This window comes from Rhinopithecus roxellana, chromosome 10 (assembly GCF_007565055.1).
Source record: "Rhinopithecus roxellana isolate Shanxi Qingling chromosome 10, ASM756505v1, whole genome shotgun sequence".
NCBI lineage: Eukaryota > Metazoa > Chordata > Mammalia > Primates > Cercopithecidae > Rhinopithecus > Rhinopithecus roxellana.
The window spans coordinates 16,153,770-16,178,720 of record NC_044558.1 but is presented as its reverse complement, the minus strand read 5'-3'; the positions used below and the strand labels follow the sequence as shown (position 1 = coordinate 16,178,720).

Genomic DNA, 24,951 nt, shown 5'->3' with positions numbered 1-24,951 from the left:
CAATCTTCTAAGACTCAGCTTATGGTTTAGCTTTAATATAAAGTCATTTCTGACATTGTGCCTAGGCATCCGCTCGGTCTTGCTTTCTTTGGTGCTTTGCACAGTGGTCAATAAATATTTATTGGTGAAATGAAAGTGTGTGAAAGTCACATATGTGGAGAAAGAGAGATAGATTTGATAGGAGATCAAAATGGATAAGCGTTTGAAAATATTGCATTCAATTATCAGCAAATGTATCTGAAATCTAGTTTTTGTGTACACGTATTTGCTCTGAGCCCCCTTTTTTTTAAAGATCTAACATTTCAAATCACACAATTTTCTGAGTTTTTTTTTGTTTTTGTTTTTGTTTTTGGCATCTTATTTCCAATCCAACTGATTTCCATTGCCTTCCAGAACAGCTCCTCACTTCAGAAATAGTTTTTCATCTCCTTTGACTAAGGGCTCCAGTATTCCAAACTGGCATAATCTTGGTCTCAGCCATCACCAACAGCTGTGCAAGTGAAGCTTCCACTAGCTGCCGTGGTCCCCAGGTGGCTTTCTAGGCCGGGACTCACTCGGTGCTGGGATCTCATGCTTCACACCTCCATCTGAGCCACAATGACCCATGTTTCTTGGAGGAGACCAGAACGGTCACAGAAAAGAGAGGAAGGACTGCTGTAAAAAAGAACGTGCACTTGAGGGTTGGTGATAGAAGAAAGACCCAGGAACAAGGTATGAAGAACCAAAAGTTGGCCCCAGGGGACAAGGAATTGGAAAATTCAATTTGAAGCTTTGATTTGACAGGAGGTTGCTCGAGATGCAGGTGAGGGAGGGAAGAAGAAGGAGCTGAATTGCCTCTTATTTAGGGAGACCCACTGCGTTGTTGTCTTTAAGCTGGAAGACAAGCCATTATAAGGCTGACACACCATACACATTACTCCTATTTTCTCTACTAAAGTTTTTCTGGAAAACACAAGTTTGCTCTCCGTAAGGCACTCAAGTGAATCCAGCTCACCTCAGTCTGGCCTCCCTTTTACCCAGTCCTTGCAATAAGAATAGGCATCATAACAGGACTTCAATTGGATAATATTCAAAATTACCCACATATCTTTATATTTTTCCTGGGACATGCAAAGGTGCAAACTTTCAACGCTTTATGAATAGAAACTGTGTCTTATTTTCTTTGCTGACTTCCTCACTGCCTAAAATGGTTCCCGGTATGCTAATTTTTATTGTTAATGACTGAGGAAACTCATTTAAAAAATTTGCTTTTCGCATACTGCTTCATCGCCTACATCTTCAGATACTTGTTTTCCTCATCTGCAGCATTCTTAAAGACGTTTTCAAGAGAAAAACAAAAATCTTATTTATCTGAAAGTTTTCTTCTTGCTTCTCGAAATTCATATTCTCTTTCTGTGTTGCCATGGTTTCTGGTCATGGATATTTTCTCCACTAAGGAAGAATAAATCTAATCACGAACAAAATATTCCCTTTTCAAAGCATGCTTCTCCATAAGATGTATGCTCACATTAAAAAAAAATCAAGCATGTAGAATTATATCATATACATAGAAATATTAAAATATAGTGGGAAGTATTGTATATTGGAAAAAGTATGGGTTTTAAGGTAAACAAAGTTGGGTTCATATCAGTTTTATCACTTAAACACTTTGTAAATTAGACAATTTATTCACTTTTCTGGTTAGGTTTCTTATATGTAAAGTGGGAACATTAATTTCTACTTTTAAGAGTTTTTATGAAAATTAAATAAGCATATAGTCAGTATTTAATATATACTTAAGCCCCCTTTTGATATTTAACCTTCAAGAAATCCCAGTAGTGTTTTTATTTAAGATACAGCTAAAACTTACCTAATGGCATTTTCTAAAAGCATATACACTTTAATCCAACAACATGATTAATAAATGGATACTTAATTCTACAAAATTAATTCTTTCAATAAGAAACTATCTCCGCAAATCTAGGATAGAGTCTTCTCTGTTTTTGTGAGTCACACTCATTTTTACTTCTCTGAAGCCTTTTGACCACTTAAGGGTTTGTGTTAAATTTAGGGCTGATAGTGGCGTGAGGTCAGGGGTAGCAGTTCCTCCCTGGCCTAGGAGAGTAAGAGTGCTGGGTCTTGCCTTTCTCAATCAGGTGTGCAACGTAGGTTGACCAGATGGACATCTGACCAGAGAAGTGGTCAATATATTTTCAAAAAATGAAAGTCCCACTTTAAAGAACACGTCTTCAAGTAACAAAAACATACTAGAGTACAGAGCCAAGCACAATAGCAATAGTGAGCCACATAGCTTAAAGAAGTGTTCATTGTTTTCTCATTCAGTTCTCAAATACCTATTGGGCACATATGTATCAAGTGCCATGCCAACCATGGGACGTAATGAACAAGGCTTAATCTGTGACTTCAGATCATTTACCATTTCTAAGACATACAAGAATATAAATAAATGTTTACAAAGTATTTCATGCCACACGTGAGTGATTAATGGCTTGGGAAGGCCAGGGAGACTTTAAAGAGGAGGGGATGCTTCATTAGATACCACAGGTAGAAATGCTATCTGGATATGAGTTAGTACATTTTAAATATGTGTTTCTGTTCCCCTTTCTTTGACTTAATTCCAGTCTGGGTTACTTGCTTAAAACACTGACAAGCTATTAGTTTATTTGGGCTTTTAAGGGCGCTAAGCTAAACTAACATCAGCTTGTAAGTATTTAGGGAACATTCCAAATGTGTAATGATCCCTGCACTATATTTAAAATAATAGCAATAAACCCTGTAAGAAATGTACAGTCAAGTAAATTAAGATGGTGAAGCAAAATGGTTTCATGAGGATAATTACGTTGTGTGTGTGTTAGCACACCATGTTTGTTAGAATTAAGGGAATAGTGTTGGTGCTCCACACTGAGGCAATAAAAGAGGGTAATAAATGTTCAGAAGTTTATGTCTAAAATATGAGATTTTAATAGACATTTCCGGTTTCATTTTCACCAGGGTTTTTAGTCTTTTCTTTTATAAGAAAAGAAGATTGAGACTAGATTACGCATTTTTTTCAAGTGGAAGAATGTTTGTATGTGTAAAAATCTATATATATGTATAAGGCATATACAACATTCTCCATGGAATTTTTCAGATTAAGGGTTTAGACAATAGAGGAATACCCTAGTAAGACTCTTAAGCTCCCTGGTAGCAAAGCCCTCATCTGTAAAAAGAGAATGTAGATCCTGAGGCCAGGAAAGAGTAAGCCCACATTGTAGGAAGAAATGTGAACAGTTTGAGCTTCAGTTTCTTCATCAATATACATACATCGTATTCATGTCCATGTCCATATATTCCATACTATAAGGAAGTGAAGAGTAAAGATACATGTGTAAATATTTACCATAATGCCTAACCTAACAGAGCACACGCTAACTGAAGATGAATAATAATAACACTACTGCATTACTTTTAAACTTTTTCCATTATAATTTTTATGGTATTATTTAAATTGAGGTCATGCTTAATGAAATGAGAAAACAGTTCCCACATTGCATCAAATCCTCTCATTCTTCTCTCTTCCATTATTTTTTAAACACTTGCTTTATTTATTATGACATTTTAGCTGTAGATCATAAAAATCAAACTAAAAACAATTTAGTGTTGATTTTACAACCCTTGTGGACTTGGTAATGTATATCATTGCCTCCTGATTTTTGCTGGTCAAGATAAGGTCAAGTAGTTATGCTGTAAGTACTATAATGAAATGAAAATGGAGGAGAAATGGAGAGAGCTACTCTATCTCCTGGAGGCATCCCAACTTTGAAAAGTTTCATACTTAGGATACTACGTAAGTTTATTATAATTAATTTATTCATGTAGTTTTTAAGCTTTATCATGTCTAACTTTTTTATTATAAATCAACATGGGAAAAATAATTCAGATAACAAGTGGTAAATATACATAACACAACCTATAATGGACTAAAGTTGTGCTAGTATTATCCGCATTTGCCTTCTCTTTATATAACACAAATTTTTGTTTTTCAAAAATATTTGAAACTCTTTGTGACGGAATTGTCCCAAAGTTGGCAAACTCCTGTAGAAATCCCTTAAAAAGTATTTTAAAGTTACCTGATTCTACAACTTAAAAGTATGTATTTTTTGTGAAGGCACTACAGGTTACAAATGAAAATGATATAAATCACTTAATATACATCCATAGTAAGTTTTCATTATTATATGAATGTCATACTATTGTAGAGTATATATTAAATCAAGAATCTTTATGGGGTGTGTTACCAGGATCATAGACAAAATCCAAAAGGTATTCATGATGTGAAGGTGATGAGTAGTATTCCTTGAAGCACTTTTAATTGGAGCAGAAATTCTTTTCCTAACCTAAAAAAATCTGTCCTGGCCATTTTAAACTCTTTTAGTTATATTTTTCCAATGCAATCAACTCACCACAGTCCCATAAATACATAATACTTTTTCCAGCTGGAAAAAAAGTTTTCCAATATTTTTCCATAATAAATACTTATTGTGGTATGCTGCAGAGTGTTGGGGGTGGATTTGTTATATGGCCATAGCTCTATGCCTGGAGACCTATGGAAAAGAACAATCGCAATTGCGTAGGAGGGTACATATGCTTAAGTATCTTTTAAAAAATTGCATTATATACATTGTCAATCAAGTTACTTCCTGAATTCTATAAAGAAAAGTAATGACATATTTTTCAAGTATGATACTGAAAGGTAACATTTGAAAGTCTTGCCTGAATCTCTCTTGAATATGACTCTTAAATAAGGAATAGCATGTGTGTTAGTTTACATTCACCTTGAAGAGTTGATTTCTTGTTGAAGCTGATTTACTGTACAGATCATACCTAATTTTCATTTTAAAATATTATTCTGACACTAAATCTGGCACTTCTGATGCCTGCTTCTTCTTGATAATGTTGTCAGGAATTATTTCGAGTAAACAGCATAGATTGGTTAATTTTTAGAAATAACATGACTATTTTAATGTAATGGATTTACCTTTAGCTCTTACTTATGAATGGAATAGCATGCCACTGAATGATTACATTAAGTGGCTTTTTAAAATATTTTATTGGATTAAATTTTTCTTACCAAATTTTCCATTTTGTTAGAAACCAACTTTCATTAATAATCATAAAATTCATAGTACCAGTAATACTAAAATGGAACCACAGATGATGAAGAATTAGCCAAGTAGGTTGTAAATTAGGCAAAAGGAGGAAAACAGTCTTCCCTACATTAGCCATTGGACATGTTTGGCTTGTTTAATGGAAAGGTATGGGTTGTCAAGGCAATGGGAAGAAAATAAAATATTTCAGAAGGCAGAGACTCAACAGTAACTACTAATCAAATATGTCAAACCTTAAAACTTCTGGAGCAACAAGGCCTTAAATCAGAATTCCGGTAGCAGTAAAAATCAGTACCACCATTTTACTTCCAAAGACAAACTTTGCTCAAGATAGTCGGGATGGAGAGGGCAGGGAGTCAAAAGGAAATTAGATCAATCTTTAGAGTACCTATTTGTATTAATTATAGTTAAATTAGATTATTAATTTATTAAAATTTATTAAATTTTAATATCTATTGTATAAGCAATAAATTATTTAACTGTTTGGGATTAAATTTAATATTTAAATTTAATAAATTATATAACTATTTTGAATATCTATTTATTATTTAAATGTAATAAGTTATACAACTGTTGTGAATATATTGATATATAATAGTCAATATATATAACTTTTTTGAGTTTTTGAACATTCGTATACATATATATGCTCAAAACCTCTAGCACTCTAGAGCTGTTTTGCCCCATCCACTCTACAGCTTCAGAAAGTATTGCTGCATAACTGCACAGGCACTAACCAAGGTTCTTAACTGAGATCCAGGCATTTACAAATGATTCAATTATATTCAGTATACTTGGTTTTGAAAGCCGATGGAGTGTCTAATACATTTTTTAAAGATTTTGAGAAATGATTCAAATTTAAATGGTTTTGGAGTTGAAGAACTGTAAACTTCACTTACGTAAAAAATAAAGCTCATTTATTCATGATGGCAGATAATTAAGTTTTCTAGGTTGCAGCCTTTAGTGTTAAAACTACATAGTCTGGCCAGGCGCGGTGGCTCACGCCTGTAATCTCAGCACTTTGGAAGGTCGAGGCGGGCAGATCACGAGGTCAGGAGATTGAGACCACCCTGGCCAATATGGGGAAACCCCGTCTCTACTAAAAATACAAAAATTAGCTGGGTGTGGTGGCACGCGCCTGTAATCCCAGCTACTTGGGAGGCTGAGGCAGGAGAATCGCTTGAACCCGGAAGGTGGAGATTGCAGTGAGCTGAGATCGCGCCACTGCACTCCAGCCTGGCCAATAGAGGGAGATACCGTCTCAAAAATAAAAAATAAAAAAAAACTACCTAGTGTAACAAAAGATGGAACTCTTTAAATCATGGGAGCTGTTGAGTGTTTATTAACGTTGCTAATTGTAAAAAAGAAAAAATATGTTTACTGCTTACTGCATCCTGTATGTAAAAATAAAAGTTTCAGTCTCAAGAGAGTGAACAGTGACAGACTGAAGACTGCAGATAAAACCACAAGTACAGTCACTGTGGGAAGTATTACGGGGTCAGTGGCCTTGCTACTTTAGGCACTGCAAATATTTTGGCTCGAATTCAGCCTCACACTCTGTAATTACAAAGAACATTGGTACTTTCCATCTCCAGCCTCCCGTCATGAAGCCACGTTGTCCTCTGTTTTGTGAAGTCCTCGTGCAGTTTACACTGCCATTTCTCATATAAAACTTTACAGGAGGAAGGTTATACCTCTGTTGTTGCTAAAAGTGAGAATAGGCAAAGACTGACAGTGACCTTCCACCAACTAGTTTTATTTCTTCAAGGAGTATCTTTTGGCTGCTACATTAAGGGCATTTCAGAAAAAATAAAAATACACATTATACTGGGTATTTTAAAACTGTAAAATATGATAGACAATGAATCTTTCATTAAGGTCAGTGGGATCTGAGGGAGACCATCAGGGGTCTATGGAGGGCTCATGAGCCTGCTAAATTATATGCCAAATGTGTGCATGTATATTTTTTTCAGGAAAAGGATCCAATGGAATTAAGAAATTCCATTTCTTAAGTGTCTGTGACATCCTGCTCCAATTTTTTTTTTTTTAATTTAAAACCACTGTTTTCAACTATACTACAAGTGTAAGAAAATGTTTGGCATATGTCTCATCAATTTATAAGGACAATAGAGCCCATATATTTCAGTGCTTTTCTCCAGCCCATCTTCCAGTTAAATATTATCCAGATGGCCTACGACTTAAATTCGGTTTGGTACAATGGATAAGTTACAGACTTCCTGGATTCAAATCCTTACCAGGCCACTAACTAACTAGATAAGCTTAATTAAATGAGTTAACCCCTCAGCACCTCAATTTCCTGATCTGAAAAATGGGAATTATCATAGTACCTGCCTCATAAAGATGAAGTGAGGATTGAGGAGATCATGAAAGCAAACTGCGTAGTGTAGTTCCAGAACCTGATTCTGACTGTATTCTATTAGTGTTACTTTTGATGAGTTTTCACAGATCTCTAATGAAGAGCCTTAATTTTGAATATCTACTTTTTTAAAATGCAAATGACCTGCTGGTGATCTTTCATTATACTAAAAATTATCACATTTTAAACTTGCCTTTGCCAATCCTTATCAATATTCAAACTTCGGATACCTGTATTGTGACCTTTTATATCTGAATTCATCATTTTGCTAAAAATTTTATACATGAGCATTTTCACGTTATACATTTGTTTGTTTTGTTTCTAACCTTGTGACTAAAGCAACAAATCTAATTGTTGACTAATGCACAATAAACCCATTCAAACATGACAATGGTTTTTAGGCCATAATATGAAATTGGAAAATTACTTGAATAAACATAAAGAATTTATTCGGTTTACATACCAAGGAAATATAAAGCATTTATAGGGTTGTGTGGAGCATCTCACTTTCTTTAAAAAGATAGATGCGCTAAGCAAATTAACAACTTGTTTTTTGAAATGTTGCTCTTTTCTTCCACAGCTCTTGTAGTGAGATTTCTGACCAAACGGTTCATCTGGGAATATGATCCCACCCTCGGTAGGTCAAATTTTGTTTCCTCTCTTCTTCAATAAAAATTTATGGCCCCAGCGAAAGAATAATATTTTCTGTTGCAACATTTTTAAGTTCCTTTTAGCTGATTTGGAAGTGCTTTTCAAATCATGCAAAGAAACCCTCTATGAGGCTTGATGTGTGTTTCATGCTGTCTGTGCTTAGAACCCTGCAGGATTTTAATGCATAGATGAAGAAGTTAGGTCAAACCTCAGCCACAAAGAAAGAAGTAGGTACAACACGCTGCCGTCACATCAGGAAAATGCAGCATCATTCTAATGGGAAAAGAGGATAAAATGGACGTGAGAAATTTGGTGTGTAATAGAATGGCATCCTGAGAAGAGTAACAGAAAAATAAAACTACTGAATATGGATTTTAGGGAAAAATAAAATATGTTTCTCTCTTTTCTTCTCTCCAATACATCTGACTAAAGTCTGCTGCAGAGAGAGAAGGAGAGAAGAAGAAGCAAAATATGATGTCTGTGGATCTTAAAAGTAGCAATAATGTTGATGTATAAAATGTAGGCAAACACTCTTCCTGGTTTTTTTTTTTTATTATTTCTTTGTTTTGTTTTATTTTTGTCACTCCAAGATTTTCAGTTTAAAAGGGAGCAAGGCTTCTTTTATTGTTTTTATTCATTCATTCTACAAATATTTATCAAGTGCCTCCTGTGTGTCAAAGTGTTCTGGGTGCTAAGGATAAATCAGTATACAGCAAGAGAAGGCCTTGGCTTTTTTGAGTGCACAGTCTAGGAAAGAGAGAAGAGTCAATAAACAAACAAATATATGTGAGATAGTGATAAGGACTGTGAAGGAAAACAATAAGGAAGGAAATATAGAATGATCTTATAGTTTAGTTAGTATTTGACTAATATTTCTGAAATTTATTTTAGTAAGAAGTATAAGGTGAAAACCTAACGTTTTTGTCCAAATCTTTGACCAGTTTTCCTCCTACTATCTATTAAATACTCTCTACCTTTCTCCACTACTTCCAATGCAATCTTTTCATGCGTTGAGTTGTTTACACCAGGACACCATTCTAGATTTGCTTTTCACACCAAACAGAAGCAGCACACTTTTTCATTAATTCTATGCTGTACCGAACATTTTGATGCTTTGTAAAGAACGTCTTTCCTTATTACTTTTTTACAAAATTATTTTGACTACTCTGTTCAGTTGATTTTTCCAGATCAAGTTTTGAAACTCTGTAATAATATGATATGATTTTGATTGGAATTGTACTAGAACTATAAATTACTTTGAGAAGATTCACATATTTATGTTATTCCACCTTTTAATCTTGGAGAATAGCATGTTTCTACCTTTATTATTTATTATTCTGTTTTTGCTTTTAAATAGGTCATAGTTTTCACATCCAAATTTTTCAACATATTTTTAAATGTAGCCACACTAATTTTAAGATGATATATTTGGATCTAAAAATGTACCCGATTCAAAAAAATATATTCTTTATTATTTCACCCACCAAAGTGAATATTTATTCTGCTCTTATATTTTTATGACTTACATAGGATTTACAGAGATTATCTGAGAATCTTAATGATTTATGGGAGTTTAGTTTTAAAAATACAAATTTTTTTTATTGCTGTATCCATATATCTCAATGAAAGATGAAGCTTAGAAAAAACGATCTCATAAAATGAACTCTCCCTGAATGTGTTCCAGTACCTAATCTTATTATTCTTAATTAGTCTTAGTCAAACCATTTTCCCTTCTGTTTTATTCATTCTGAAAAACAACTGCTATTAATAGTCATCTGCCTGCATCAGTTATGTATAGTGCAGGCTTCCTTCAGTAAGAAGAAGGAAACTTTATTGAGTGACCTTGTACGGTGCTTCTCAAAGAGGATGGCAGCTGCTAAGCAACAAGCACTGCCTCATCAGTCTTCAGGAATAATGGATATATGACTCACTCCCAAGTGAGGGCTTCATTAATTCTCTCACATTGGAGGCTGGATTTGTGTGTCTATATGCGTGTGTGCAAGAGGTCACTTTTGTTCCAGCAGAAAGGGGTTCTCAATCCATTTGATTCAAGGGAAATTAGCATTTCCTGAGTTTAACTTCATACTACCTTGGGGAAGACAGGATTCTTTGTTGAATACATGGCTACTGCATTAGTCCATTCTCATAATGCTATAAAGAAATACCTGGGACTGGCCGGGCGCGGTGGCTCAAGCCTGTAATCCCAGCACTTTGGGAGGCCGAGACGGGCGGATCATGAGGTCAGGAGATCGAGACCATCCTGGCTAACACGGTGAAACCCCGTCTCTACTAAAAAATACAAAAAAAAAACTAGCCGGGCGAGGTGGTGGCGCCTGTAGTCCCAGCTACTCGGGAGGCTGAGGCAGGAGAATGGCGGGAACCCGGGAGGCGGAGCTTGCAGTGAGCTGAGATCCGGCCACTGCACTCCAGCCTGGGTGACAGAGCAAGACTCCGTCTCAAAAAAAAAAAAAAAAAAAAAAAAAAAAAGAAATACCTGGGACTGAGTAGTTTACAAAGAAAAGAGGTTTAATGGGCTCATGGCTCTGCAGGCTGTGCAGGAAGCATGGCAGCATTTACTTCTGGGGAGGCTTCAGGGAGCTTCCCAGGCAGAAGGGAAAGTGGGAGCAGGCATCTTACATGGCAGGACCATGACTGAGGGTGAGGGGGCATGCAACACACTTTAGAACAACCAGATCTCACTAGAACTCACTACTGTGATGACAGCACCAAGAGGGATGGTGTTAAACCATGAGAAACCACCTCATGATCCAATCTCCTCCCACCAGGCCCCGCCTCCAACATTGGGGATAGCAAATGAACATGAGATTTGGGTGGAGACACAGGTCCAAACCATATCAGCTACTTTAAAGGTTTCAAAACCACCACCAGAAGAGATAACTACATTAAAAAGCCAAGTGGCTTATATACAAGAAGCAGTCTTGAATTCTGAAGTCAGTGCTTTGCTGCGAAACATGGGGCAGTTTTTTTCAACCTGGAACAGAATTGTTACTCCACGAGAAGCTGAAGACTGTGAACATCGTTCTACATATTAACACAATTAGAATATTTACTGCTTTGAAATACTTCAATGAAGAAAATGCTTGCTACTATAATAGCAAGTGACTCCTAAACTTTTCGGTTTCAGACCCAGTGTTTTTTTATTTGATTTTTATGGAGAAAGCCTATCCTAATAATTCAATCAGGGGTGCAGGCAAGGGAAAGAAAGACGGGGGAACTAAACCTCCACTTGTACTTGCATTTCAGAAAGAAAGAAATTGCTTTAACATCTGAGTGTTTTGAAGGATATAATGTAAAAAATATCAGTTCTTTACGTTGAACAATTTTAGGTTTATTTTAATTTTCCTTATTATACTGTGGATCAGTGAAATCTTTGTGGGTGGCCAGCACACCAGCACACGGATGTCTATGAACCACATTTGAAAACCACCACTGAAGCTCATAAGATGTAGGAGTTGGACCATCTAACCATGAAAAACCCCTGATGTTGGTGGCAGCAATGATCTGATTGTAGAACAACAGGATCCATGTTCTGAATGGATCCCAACCAAGAACTGAATCCCTACCTCCAAGAGACATATTACCCTCTAAGCATGCTGGTCACCACAGAGAATACAGATAGAGGTTTAGAATGTGTGTGCCTGTGACTCTGTGTGTGTGTGTGTGTGTGTGTGTGTGTGTGTTTGTGTGTGTTGGAGGCATTTGGAGAGTAAGAGAGAGACTGTATTTCAGCCTCTATCACTACTGTGACTGGTACATTGGAGGCACTGTGTTTGAATCAGCCTAGAAAAGGCTCAGATAGAAGTGATGATGGGCATCAGGAGACATTAGACCCACTCGTTCCTTGGTTCTGTGATTGGTTCTTCTTGCCTGCCTTACAACTCCTGCTGCTTGGAATCATTCATACGAAAATAGATACACCCAGAACAAATTATCTTAACCAGATTCTAAAGCAGAAGTGCTTAGCCAACTCATAGAATTATTTAATTATTTAATATTGGCACTGCAAGGAACTTGGAGATTGTCATTTGACAAACAAGCAAACAGGTACAAAGAAGTAAATTTAATCAAAATTACATGTCTAGTTGTGGTTAGACTAGGAATAGAACTCAACTCAGTATAATTTCCATCCTGGCATAAATCAACATGACTAACTGCTGTTGTTACTGTGCTGGCTAAGTGTCCATACTAACGTGTTGAAATTTGCAAAAACAAAAGCTAAATGAGTAAAAAGATTAACCACATGCAACATCCCTTTGAGCATCAACTCCTCTTAGAGTACATAAAATATACTTCTAGTTATTAAACTAGTGAGTGCAGATTTTAAATTATACATCTCTCATATACAGTGAAATTCAAGTGTAACTTTTAATGCCTCATTCTATTTTGAAACTCATATTTTTCTTACAGTATACAATATTTTGGTTCATTTGGATCTATCTCCTAAATAATCATCCCCCCACCCTTCACAAAAAAGGCTTGATTTATTATTTTTGTTTAGTATGAACAAAATCAAAAGAATATCCACCAAACAAATACATACACATTTTCTTTTATGTGTTAAGATGCATAGCAGAGTCTAATTTCAAAAAATAGTACATTTTTTTAGAGTTAACTCTGGAAGTGTTAGCACATAGACACTTTGCCTTTTGGGGCAATACTTCCATTGTTTTACACATAGAGAAAGTGGGCTTCTAATGAGAGAGAGAAGCTTAAAGAAAAATTTCTTAAAATGGTATGAAACCAGTATTCAGCTTAGACAAAATCACTGCTACCACCCGCTGCTATGTCTGGGGCAGACATTCTCTCATATCCTGCATTTTATCCTTTTTGTTTCAGTTAACGAATAACCAAAGAATCACACAACTTTATACAATTTTTATTATATTCCATTTCCCCCCTTCTGTGGCATTCTGTGATTGAAATACATATCCTATTTATCATGGAAGCAATAGAGAAAAATGTCCCTGTCTCTCAGACAACTTTTAGTGCAAAGAGATGGAATAGAGCCCAGAACTCTGTTTTCCAGTCTCTGGGGCTGATGCCAGTCTTTCTAAAAGGGAAGTCAGTACAAAGGACACTAAAGAACAGCAGAGGAAGAAGCCAAAGGGCATGGCTCCCCAGCATGTGTGATGCCGTCTGGGCTGCCCTTCCTCACGCTGGGGCACTGAAGATGCAAAAAGAAAATCATTGAGAGAACACTTGGAGACAAGTGGCTGCTGCAAATAGTATTTTAGAGCATTAAATCATACAAAACTATAATCTCCCATTTAACATAAAAGAGTAGGGGGGACGGAATATTCTGAAATTGCGAATCACTATGATATGCCATGGATGGATTACATATTCTAGGAGAATGACAATAACGTAAAATACACTTATTAAAATATTGAACATAATCTAATTTTAAAATTTTACTTTTTGGAAAATACTTGAGCAATGTGCCATGCCTGTGGGCAGTGATCACTAATCACTACACAGTGCTGATGGAAGTAGAAGGCAAGGATATGGCTGGCAAAGCTGCATTCTACAGTTTGTATTTTGGACAGATTATATTTACAGTAAAGTAAGAGAAAACAGTGGTCGAAAAAGGACTACAAAATAGTGGATGAAATGAAAGTCAGAAACATGAGGTAGATAGAAAAAATAATTACAAAACCACTGGCTTACAGGCTACCCCCATGGGAGCAGAAACTTCTAAGTTTATTGGGTTGGTTGGTTGGTTAATGATTTGGGTAGTTTGGGTACAAAGAATTGAGTTAATAATTATGTTAATCATACTACTCTTTTTCATGGTGTTATGCTATTATTAGTGTATGGGAGGCCTTACATTATTCCACTTTCTTTTCCCCTTCATCCCTTATTTTGACACCCACTGCCCTCCCTCTTTCCCTTAAGTGCAGAGTCTAATGTGTTTGAAACTAAGCATGATATTTAAAAGCCAGAACTCCAAAGCTGATCTTCCCTGACTCAAATCTCACCTCTACCATTTGTCATCAGTGTGACTTTGGGCAAGTTATTTAATCTTGTTACGGCTCAGCTTCTTCTTGTAAAGTGGAGCTAATAGCAATATATACTTCATTGGATATTTGTGAGGATTAATGAGTTAACATAAGTAAAGTGTTTAGAACAGTTGTTCAAATAGAAGCAGTATGTGCTAGCTATTATTATATGTTTACTTAGGGAAAATAGTGTTCTGTATATATTTTTTTAAATTTATATAAATTTTATATATTTATATATATATACACTTCTAATCATTAGAACCAAATCTGATATTTTTAAGATCCATGCATTTTTCTCTATTTACTTCTAGTTTTCTACATGGTATTCTTTACTATGCCACATTTAACTAATCTCCCCAATGATAAACACCTAAGTTGCCTCCAATATGAGCTACTGCTAATGTCACTAGGGAAAACATACCTTTAAATCGGTGATTTTCAAACTTTAGCATGCACCGTAATCACCTGGGGGACTTGTTAGAACACAGATTGCCCATAGGTCTCGGGTGGAGCCTGAGAATTTGCATTTCTAACAAGTTCCTAGGTGAGCTGGATGTTACTGGTTCAGGCAGTACACTTGGAGGCCCAGTGCTGTAAGAACCTGGACCGGGTTTTTTCTAGTGCATGTACCTGAGAGGGAGATTGCTGAATCATAAGGTAGGCCCACATCAAATTCTACTGAATTGCTCTTCAAAATGATGTACCAGTCTACACTCTCATTGCCGGTGTAGAGAAGCTGCCTGTAACCTAGTCAGGCATTATATTACCTTGTTTTATAATTTTTGCCAATCTTTTTGTCATAAAATCATTTTATAAGCTTCTCTCTGGTAAGTAAGCAGGTAAAACATCATTTGATATATGTTTTCACTAATTGGGCATCCTCCTCTGTGAATTTCCTCTTTGTATACTTTGACCGTATTTCTTTCCTGTTCACTTATCTTTTTAATTTCTAAAATTTCTTTCATACCTTAGATATTAATCAACTTTTTGCTTATGATATTACAAACATGTTTTCCAGTCTTTAGCCTATTTAATATTGCACAAAATTCTTAATTTTAATGTAGTCAACCCATTTATTTTTTGTCTCTTTTTTTTTTTTTTTTTTGTCTGTACATGAGCTTTTATATTTTCTTTTAATTTTTTTAACTTTAGGTTTCACTCTTCAAATCTAGGTAAGTTTAGATCTCTAATTCATCCAGATTTACTTTTTTTTTTTTTTTTTTTTTTTTTTCGAGAGGGAGTCTTGCTCTGTCACCCAGGCTGGAGTGCAGTGGCCGGATCTCAGCTCACTGCAAGCTCCGCCTCCCGGGTTTATGCCATTCTCCTGCCTCAGCCTCCCGAGTAGCTGGGACTACAGGCGCCCGCCACCTCGCCCGGCTAGTTTTTTGTATTTTTTAGTAGAGACGGGGTTTCACGGTGTTAGCCAGGATGGTCTCGATCTCCTGACCTCGTGATCCGCCCGTCTCGGCCTCCCAAAGTGCTGGGATTACAGGCTTGAGCCACCGCGCCCGGCTTTTTTTTTTTTTTTTTTTTTGAGACGGAGTCTCGCTCTGTCGCCCAGGCTGGAGTGCAGTGGCCGGATCTCAGCTCACTGCAAGCTCCGCCTCCCGGGTTTACGCCATTCTCCTGCCTCAGCCTCCCGAGTAGCTGGGACTACAGGCGCCCGCCACCTCGCCCGGCTAGTTTTTTGTAATTTTTAGTAGAGACGGGGTTTCACAGTGTTAGCCAGGATGGTCTCGATCTCCTGACCTCGTGATCCGCCCGTCTCGGCCTCCCAAAGTGCTGGGATTACAGGCTTGAGCCACCGCGCCCGGCCCAGATTTACTTTTAATAGATGCCCTAGAAGCCCAACTTTATTTTGTGCGTTTAGTGGCCAATTCTTTCTTATTGGTTCTAATCCAAATGCTACTGTTTGAACCATTTATTATTTCCCTAAGGGACTTGTGGTGCCACCTCAGTCATATACTAAGTTCCTATATAAATATGAGTCTATTGTTAAGGCCTTGGTAAATTTGTGCATTCTGATATTAGTACCACACTGTTTGGAGTAATGTTATATAGTATTATATAATTTTAAATAAATTTCTTGAGCTTCTCAAAAAGTCCACCTGGACATTTCATTTGAATTGCGTTAAATTCTAGATTAATTTTGGGGAAAACTGACATGTTTTAAAAATGTTGTTTCTCCATTTTCCTAGGATTTTCTTATTTATTCAAGTCTTTGTTTTCTGTTATAAAGTTCTAAAATTTTCTATTCTAGAAATTTTTTGTTTTTGTTTTTGGAGGGTTTTGAAGGGTTTTGTATATTTTTATTACTTCCTAAATATTATTTATTTTACTGCTATTGGGAGTAGCTTCCTGTTTTCTCTCACCTCTCATGCATGGCTTTTGCTGATACAGAAGAATGCTAGTGATACTGTATTTTTATCCCAGAATTTATGAGCTTGAAATTATTGCTTATAAACTTCATATTATTTTGTTTTTATTTCAGCAGAACGTACACTTTCCTCTTTTTATGCTAAATTTTAATTGCATTGTCTTTCTTAATTTAATGGCAGTATCATCAGATCTTTACAGCTCTGCCCTCTTTTTATATCTTTTCAAATGCCATGCTTTGATTTTGATTTCTTTTTCATGATGTTTTTTATTTTCTTTTCTTATATTGTCTTGAATGTATTCTATTTCTTCTCTTCTAATTTATTGAGTTGACTTTTTCTAGATTTTTAAGAGTTATATCATCTTCTGGAATCAGACAAGTGCATTAGTACACACATACTTGTTTCTGGCCTTTTCCCCCATCTTCACCCTAATATACTGAGAGAATCATCTAGAATTCTAATGCCGGATTGATTTTGATGTAGTTTTATTGTTTTCATGGACGCCTTGAATTCAGTTTCACTGGCAAAAAGTTCTACATCGATCTGAGTCGTATCTTTTTGTAGGTGATGTGCTTTATTCCCTAAATCCCTTTAGACATTTTTGTCATTGATATCCTTAAATTTTGTTGTAATAGGTTTAAATATGGAACTTTTTCCTCATGTGTCCTGCTAGTTCCTTTAATCTTAAATCTTTCTTTGTTCTCTCACGTAGGGAAATTCTCAGCCGTTACAACCTCAATAATTTCCTCTCCCCTATGTATTTTATTCTCTCCTTTGAAGCTCATTTTATAAAGGATACTAAGATTTCTTGTTCTATTATCCATACCTCTTATTAAATTTTACTTTTACATGTTCCTTTGTTTTACTTACTTACACTTACTGACACTTCTGAGAGAGTTCCTCAACCTGACTCTCATCAGGTCAGTCATTCATTCAGTTCTTTATTTCTATTATTCTAGTTTTCATACAGAGAAGCACCAGTTGGCACTTATTTTTGACCTGTGGTTTCCATTTTATGTGATGAGGGGCATACTCAGGGTCACCCAGTCTTCTTGCACCTGCTAACTTCTCCTTCCCCTCACATAGCTTGGTGACCACTCTGCTGTTGATCCACCAGCCTCCAGCTGGTACTGAGCATCTGCCATTTTTCTGCTTTGAAGAGGCAGCATGAGCAAGAGGACTCCATATAGTCCCACCTCCCCTCCATGCTGCCCAACCCTCCTCTACTTTGGATTACTGTTCCTCACCAATCTGGGGTCTGACCACCTTTTACTACCCCTAGAGTTTCTTATAGTTTTTTTTGTTTTGTTTTGTTTTTGTTTTGTTTTGTTTTTTTGAGACGGAGTCTCGCTCTGTCGCCCAGGCTGGAGTGCAGTGGCGCGATCTCGGCTCACTGCAAGCTCCACCTCCCAGGTTCACGCCATTCTCCTGTCTCAGCCTCCCTAGTAGCTGGGGCTACAGGTGCCCGCCACCACGCCCGGCTAATTTTTTTGTGTTTTTAGTAGAGACGGGGTTTCACCATGTTCGCCAGGATGGTCTCGATCTCCTGACCTTGTGATCCGCCCGCCTCGGCCTCCCAAAGTGCTGGGATTACAGGCGTGAGCCACCGTGCCCGGCCAGTTTCTTATAGTTTTACATCATTTGGCAAGAACCATTCAACTCCTGGTATTATCTGTTACATTTCCAGAGTTGAGGTTTGAAAGGAAATTGGTAGCTTCAGTTGGTATGTTATCTTGTTAGAAATAGCAGTTTCCAGAAACTAGATTTTTAGAAGCACCAAGGCATTTTGTGAAAATCACCTTCTCAACTGACATTGTAGAGGTCTCATTATAGAAGGAAAAGAGCACCAGGGACCTGTCTTTTCAGAAAAATAAAATGGAATCTTCAGAGGAAAGGATAGGGCCAGGCACGGTGGCTAAGGCCTGTAATCCCAGCACTTTGGGAGGCCAAGGCAGGAGGATCACTTGAGGACAGGAGTTCAAGACCAGCCTGGCCAACATGGTGAAACCTCGTCTCCACTAAAGATACAAAAATTAACTGGGTGTTGCGGCAGGCACCTGTAATCCCAGGTACTTGGGAGGCTGAGACAAGAGAGTCGCTTGAAACCCGGGTTTCAGTGAGCTGATATCGCACTACCGCACTCCAGCCTGTGCAACAGAGCTAGGCCCTGTCAAAAAAACAAGAGGAAAGGATGGGGTAGCAAAGATGCAAAGAGAGTCCCCCTATTCTATACTCTGAAAGTTGGCAGCACCCATGTTAGAACTTGGTATGCCCGGGAGCTAAGTATGAAGATTCTACATTTTTGCACATCCATCCTCTCCTTCCTAGACTACACAGTTCCTTATGCTGTAAAATCAGGAATACTTTTCCCATGCCCATTTTCAGTTTTAAGGATCAAATTAAATCTTACATGTATTTACCTTTTTGCCTTTTTTATTTGCTCATTCCCTTAGAATCAACCTACCGACACCAAGCAACCATTGATGATGAAGTTGTTTCCATGGAGATACTAGACACTGCTGGTCAGGTGAATAAAGAGTTCAGCTAAAATATTTTTCTGGATCGAGTAAAACTGAGAAATCTATGCTATGAACAAAAATAAGGCACTTTTCTTCAACTAAATTTTGCATGCCTAAAACCTTTTTCTCTAATTAACTAGTCATTTTATATATTAACGTATTTGTAAATATCTGTATGTGCATCCTTATGCAAACTGCCCAGTGTTTCAAGAGGGTTTTGAACATACTATAATATTCACATATCATCTAGGTTAGACTCACTCACCTATATTTTGTGGCATACCAAGATATTAATAAGTTTTCATGGTCAAATGTGTTTTGAAATGCTCAAATGAAGTTAAACAGGTGTCTTTACTGAAAGAATTCTCAAAATCTCTAACATGCGTATGTGTGAGTCTTTAAGAAAGAGATTTAGTATATATTGTATTCTAAACTTACATGATATCATATAAGTTTGTTTGTTTCAGAATACTTTATTTTAGGTGTCTTTCTTGTAGTATTTGGTATTAGGTCAGTCACTTCTGAGATTACAAAAGGGTTCATAGGTAGGTTTAGTTTTCAGGTATAGAAACAGTCACTGGTGGGGCACAGTGGCTCCCACCTGTAATCCCAGCACTTTGGGAGGCCGAGGCAGGAGGATCATGAGGTCAGGAGATCGAGACCATCCTGGCTAACACGGTGAAATCCCATCTCTACTAAAAATACAAAAATTTAGCCAGGCGTGGTGGCAGGCACCTGTAGTCCCAGCTACTCAGGAGGCTGAGGCAGGAGAATGGCGTGAACCCAGGAGGCAAAGCTTGCAGTGAGCCCAGATCGTGCCACTGCACTCCAGCCTGGGTAGCTGAGTGAGACTTCATCTCAAAAAAAAAAAAAAAGAAATGGCCACTGGAATGAGAGAAAGCTGAAGTTTTCCATGGTACTTTATCAATGACCTGTGATGCCCAAAAAGACTTGAATCAAAGTGTTTAAACCAAGAAATGTTCTCGAAATGAATTACCCACTTTTCCATCTCATCACCACCTACTTATTCTCTGACCTTCACAGAGCACTGATTCTGAAGAGAGGCAGCAGGGAAGTGCATGCCTCCAGAAGTCATTTGAACCTGGGAAAGCAATGCTTTTTCAAATCATACATGCCACTTTCCTATGAAGGAGTGATAACCCAATTTGAGAATCAGTTCTATAATAGAGTTTCTGTCATTGGTACTACATGACATTTTGGGGGCTCTGACATAGGAAAAGAAAAAAAGCCAAATCCTTTAGCATAGAGTTGGATTCTCTAAATAGTTTGTCACAGTTTTACTGGAAGCTAATTGTCTATAATCTGAAGAAAGAGAAAATTAAAACAACAAACCAAAAAAGTAATAAACAAACCAAAATGGCATCTTGCTAAATTTTGACTCTAACTATGATACTTAAAAGGTGGGATAGGGGCTGCTTGTCTGTTAAAAAAATGCTAATTCCTTAATTGTGATGAAAAGTCTCAAAAGTGATGTGCTTAACTAAGATTATAATTTCTTTTTAGTTCTTGTGATTACAGATTTAATGATATGGCAAGAAAAAAAATAAAAGCAGAAAGGTAAAATCTGTTGAATTAGAAAATATTCAGTTCCCTGAAATATGTTGAGATGAATAAGTAATGACTGTATTTAAAACTTATTCAGAAGGTTTGTACAATTAGAGTACCACGACATTTTAATGACTTTGGATATAAAGAATAGTAATTAAGGGATTACTGTCAGCATTACCAGCATCCATCTATTTTGATTATTTCCAGGTCTCTTGACGGCCATTTTTCTTTGCCAACAGGAAGATACCATTCAGAGGGAAGGACACATGCGATGGGGGGAAGGCTTTGTGCTGGTCTACGACATTACTGACCGAGGAAGTTTTGAGGAAGTGCTGCCACTTAAGAACATCCTAGATGAGATCAAAAAGCCCAAGAATGTGACTCTTATCTTGGTTGGAAACAAAGCTGACTTGGACCACTCCAGGCAGGTTAGCACAGAAGAAGGAGAGAAGCTGGCTACAGAGTTGGCTTGTGCTTTTTACGAGTGTTCTGCCTGCACTGGAGAAGGGAACATCACAGAGATATTCTATGAGTTGTGTCGAGAGGTGCGTCGCCGGAGGATGGTGCAGGGCAAGACGAGGCGACGCAGCTCCACCACGCACGTCAAGCAAGCCATTAACAAGATGCTCACCAAAATCAGTAGTTAGGCAGCCCAGCTGAGGTGGACCACATAATTGGAAACACTCTTCCCCTGCTGTTCCCCTTTCAAAAATAAAACGAAATATTGCATTCTTTGTTTTGATTCTGGGAAATGTCTGGGCTTCCCATTGTTCCCAGCCTCCCGTAGGTTGGGAAGTTTTAGCGTGTTTTATGCAATTTCAGTGCTAACAACTTCTTCCTTTCCTGCTTGAATAAAGATACACTCTAATGGCATTTGAACATGTAATCACCAGAGATTCTGAAATGACTGGTTTATATTAAGCTATTTTTAGGCATCTTCACCTTGCTTAAGTAGGTTGAAGTTTTTTCAAAGGCATTTAAAAATTCAATTTCTTGTCAGATACTACAAATAATTGTCTTAAAACTCTAAGATAACAGAAAATACAGGCAAAACACAGGAGAAGAAGCTGAGCTATTGGAACAGGAAGTAGAAAGAACTCTAGTTTCTGTCTGAAGTGAAGATTTTCTGAATTATCTAACATCATTTAGGTTTTCTTTAACATTTTATTTTGTTCTTAAGTTCAAGCATCTTCTCACTAATGTTTTTCACTATAACAGAGAATTCGTTTCAATTTGAGTTGGTTCTCTCAATGATCTATTGATCATTACACCCTAATTCTCCTTCCGTGGCTCAAACAGTATTTTCGCTATAACAAAGGCAGCAGGAAATTCAGACCCTGCTGGGCCTTTTTTCATTAAGTCAGGGTGATGTAAAAACATTGGAAATCTTTTCACCAAACCCTGACTTTATCGAATGCTAGTAGAAGATGTAGAATTAGAGACATCTTATTTGTTTATCACCTTAGCAGAAAAACCATAGTCCAAAAAACAAGAAAATTAAGAATGGAGCTTAACCATGCCTCCATTGGGAAGTCTAGGCTTTGCGTCAGGTACAGTAAGAAAAATTAGCCTCTGATTCATTAAGTCTGCCACATAACTTGTTTTGATATTTTGGATACATTAACTCACTTAGGAAAATTCAGAAAACAATGGGTGATTAAAGTTCATTACAGCTGAATAAATGTGTCTAAAACAGATTCTTATATTCTGAAAGTATAGTCTACAACTGATAAAACTTTGTGATTCTTTTATCCCCCATTATGCCCCTATACACCAAGATTTGGGTACTTTATTTTAGTAGAAAATATATATCTTTTACATATGTATGTATTTATAAATGCATAGATATATGTATAAAAATTTGTAAGAGTTGGAGGCATTAATTCACCAATGCATTTGGACAACTTGGTGTAACTGACTTTATTTTATGTGACTATAATAAAAAGCATAGTTTTCTCATTCTGTCATATTTGGGTAATCTTTCTTGTGATAACATGAAACAATTATAATTTGAAGGGAGACACGAGGAGACAACTGAACTGCAAAATTGACAAATCATATAGATGTAGAATTAGAGACATCTTATTTGTTTATCACCTTAGCAGAAAAATCATAGTCCAAAAAACAAGAAAATTAAGAATGGAGCTTAACCATGCCTCCATTGGGAAGTCTAGGCTTTGAGTCAGGTACAGTAAGAAAAATTAACAGCTCCTGTTGATTAGCTCCTGTTGATTAGAATAGCTGCTTTTGGAGTCTTTAGGTGCTATTTTAGGCACTTTGTATATTCTCAAATCTTCACAATCACTCTGTGCAAGACTAGTACTATAAGCACAATTATAGAGATAAAGATATTGAGTCACAAGCGGAAAAATGTAGTAAAGCCAATTTTGCATAGCTATTTAGTGGATAGAACCAGGATTTGAACCCAAAGAGTAAAAAGTTTGGATTCTAGACTCTGCATTATTATCAGTTATATACTTCTTATCCTTGAGCTGTAGCAGGGAAGATACTGAAGCAGATAATTCACTTTATTTATGTTTTTGTTTACTCACTACAAATATTTATACATGTTGGACACATAACTTGATACAAATTAGTCTATTTGATGGTGTCTAATTTGAGCCTTAAAGTATCCATGAGAGTTATCCAAGAAAGAAATATGGTAAAGATATTCTAGGCAAAGGAAATAGCATGGAATCAAAATATAGAGACATGAACATGACGGTAAATGTGGTAATGAGAAGGAGTTTAGAGGACCACATATATCATTTTTAGGGGAAAAAGGGAAAGAGAACAAAAGGGAATTTTCTTTTTTAAATGAAGGGGCAGGAGGAAAGAAAGAAAGTCAAAAATTCCTATTCCTGCAAGCAACTACCTACTAAAGAATCAAATTGGGAAACTTAGCTATGATGCATTTTCAATAAAGTCCTTTTAGACAATGTAGGGGAAATGGAAGCAGATAAAAATTATTTTTGAAATTTCATTATTTTCTAGAATTAGTCACTTTGATTCTCATATCTATACTTGGAAATATAGCTCAGCTACTTCCTATTAAAAATAAGCTCATAAGGAAGCATAGTGAAATACATGGATGTCATTCTTGAGTCAAAAAACTAAGTTAAACACATAGTCAACAACATCAGAAACTATCCTAGATATGTGAATACAAATCCGGACGTTAAAAACCAAACAACTATTGGTGTAAGTTTCAACCACTAATTACAGAAGAGCATGAGACTGTACAAATATAAATTGGTTATTTCTCTCATGCCCCAGGCTTCTCCCCAAATATAAGATTATAAATAAGTTAATACTACTAGTTGTTTAGAAGCTGAGCTTCATTTTTATGAATGCTGAGGAAGCAAGATTCCCTTTGTAAAAGGTAGAGACAGTGTTCTATTTTCTGCATGAGAAGCATAATATTCACTTGGCCATTATAGAATAACAGGGACCAGATTTACTCTTACATATTAAACAACTAGAAAAAAAGTCAGATAAAATGTACAGAACAATGGTTTTCAGATATTGAATAGCAAGCAATACAGTGCATTGATCCCTAAAAGGAGGGAAAGAGATGATGTAAACCCTACGAATGCTTCAGCTTACTGCCAAGTGACAGGTTCCAAGAAGCAATACAGTTAAAAGTAAAAAGGAAAGAAAGAAAGAGAGAGGAAAAAAATGAAAGAAAGAGAAAAAAAAGAGAAAAAGAAAAAGGAAGGAAAGAAAAAGAAGGAGAAATAAAGAAAGAAAGAAAAGAAAGAGAGAGAGAGAGAGAAAGAGAGAAGGAAAGAAAAAGAAAGAAAAAAGAAAGAAAGAAAGAAAAAGAAAGAAAGAAAGAAAGAAAGAAAGAAAGAAAGAAAGAAAGAAAGAAAGAAAGAAAGAAAGAAAGAAAGAAAGAAAGAAAGAAAGAAAGAAAAAGAAGAAAGAAAGAACGAAAAGAAAAGAAAAAGCTGGGCTCATGCCTGTAATCCCAGCACTTTGGGAAGACAAGGCAGATGAATCACTTGAGCCCAAGAGTTTGAGACTAGCCTGGGCAACATGACAAAACCCCGTCTCTACTAAAAACACAAAAATTAGCTGGGCATGGTGGTGCATGCCTTTAATCCCAGCTGCTGCTGAGGCTGAGCCAGGAGAATTGCTTGAGCCCAGGAGGCTAAGGTCGCAGTTAGCCCAGATCATGCCCCTACACTCCAGCCTGGGTGATAAAGTGAGACTCTGTCAAACAAACAAACAAAAACACCATAGAACTTGGTCGTCTCATTGAGTTGAATAGATAAAAATCAGAAT

The 24,951-nt window shown here is 36.6% G+C and overlaps 1 protein-coding gene across 1 annotated transcript in view; it reads left to right on the top strand.

The window, feature by feature from the left end:
• RERG (RAS like estrogen regulated growth inhibitor) overlaps window positions 1–22,631 on the top strand; it is a 119,893-nt gene extending 97,262 nt beyond the window's left edge. Inside the window, exons 3-5 of the mRNA XM_010368471.2 lie at window positions 8,105–8,161; window positions 19,030–19,103; window positions 20,904–22,631. Coding sequence (XP_010366773.1) covers window positions 8,105–8,161; window positions 19,030–19,103; window positions 20,904–21,311 — 539 coding nt within the window. The 3' untranslated portion in view covers window positions 21,312–22,631. The remainder of the gene's footprint in view (window positions 1–8,104; window positions 8,162–19,029; window positions 19,104–20,903) is intronic.
• The last annotated feature ends 2,320 nt before the right edge of the window (window positions 22,632–24,951 follow it).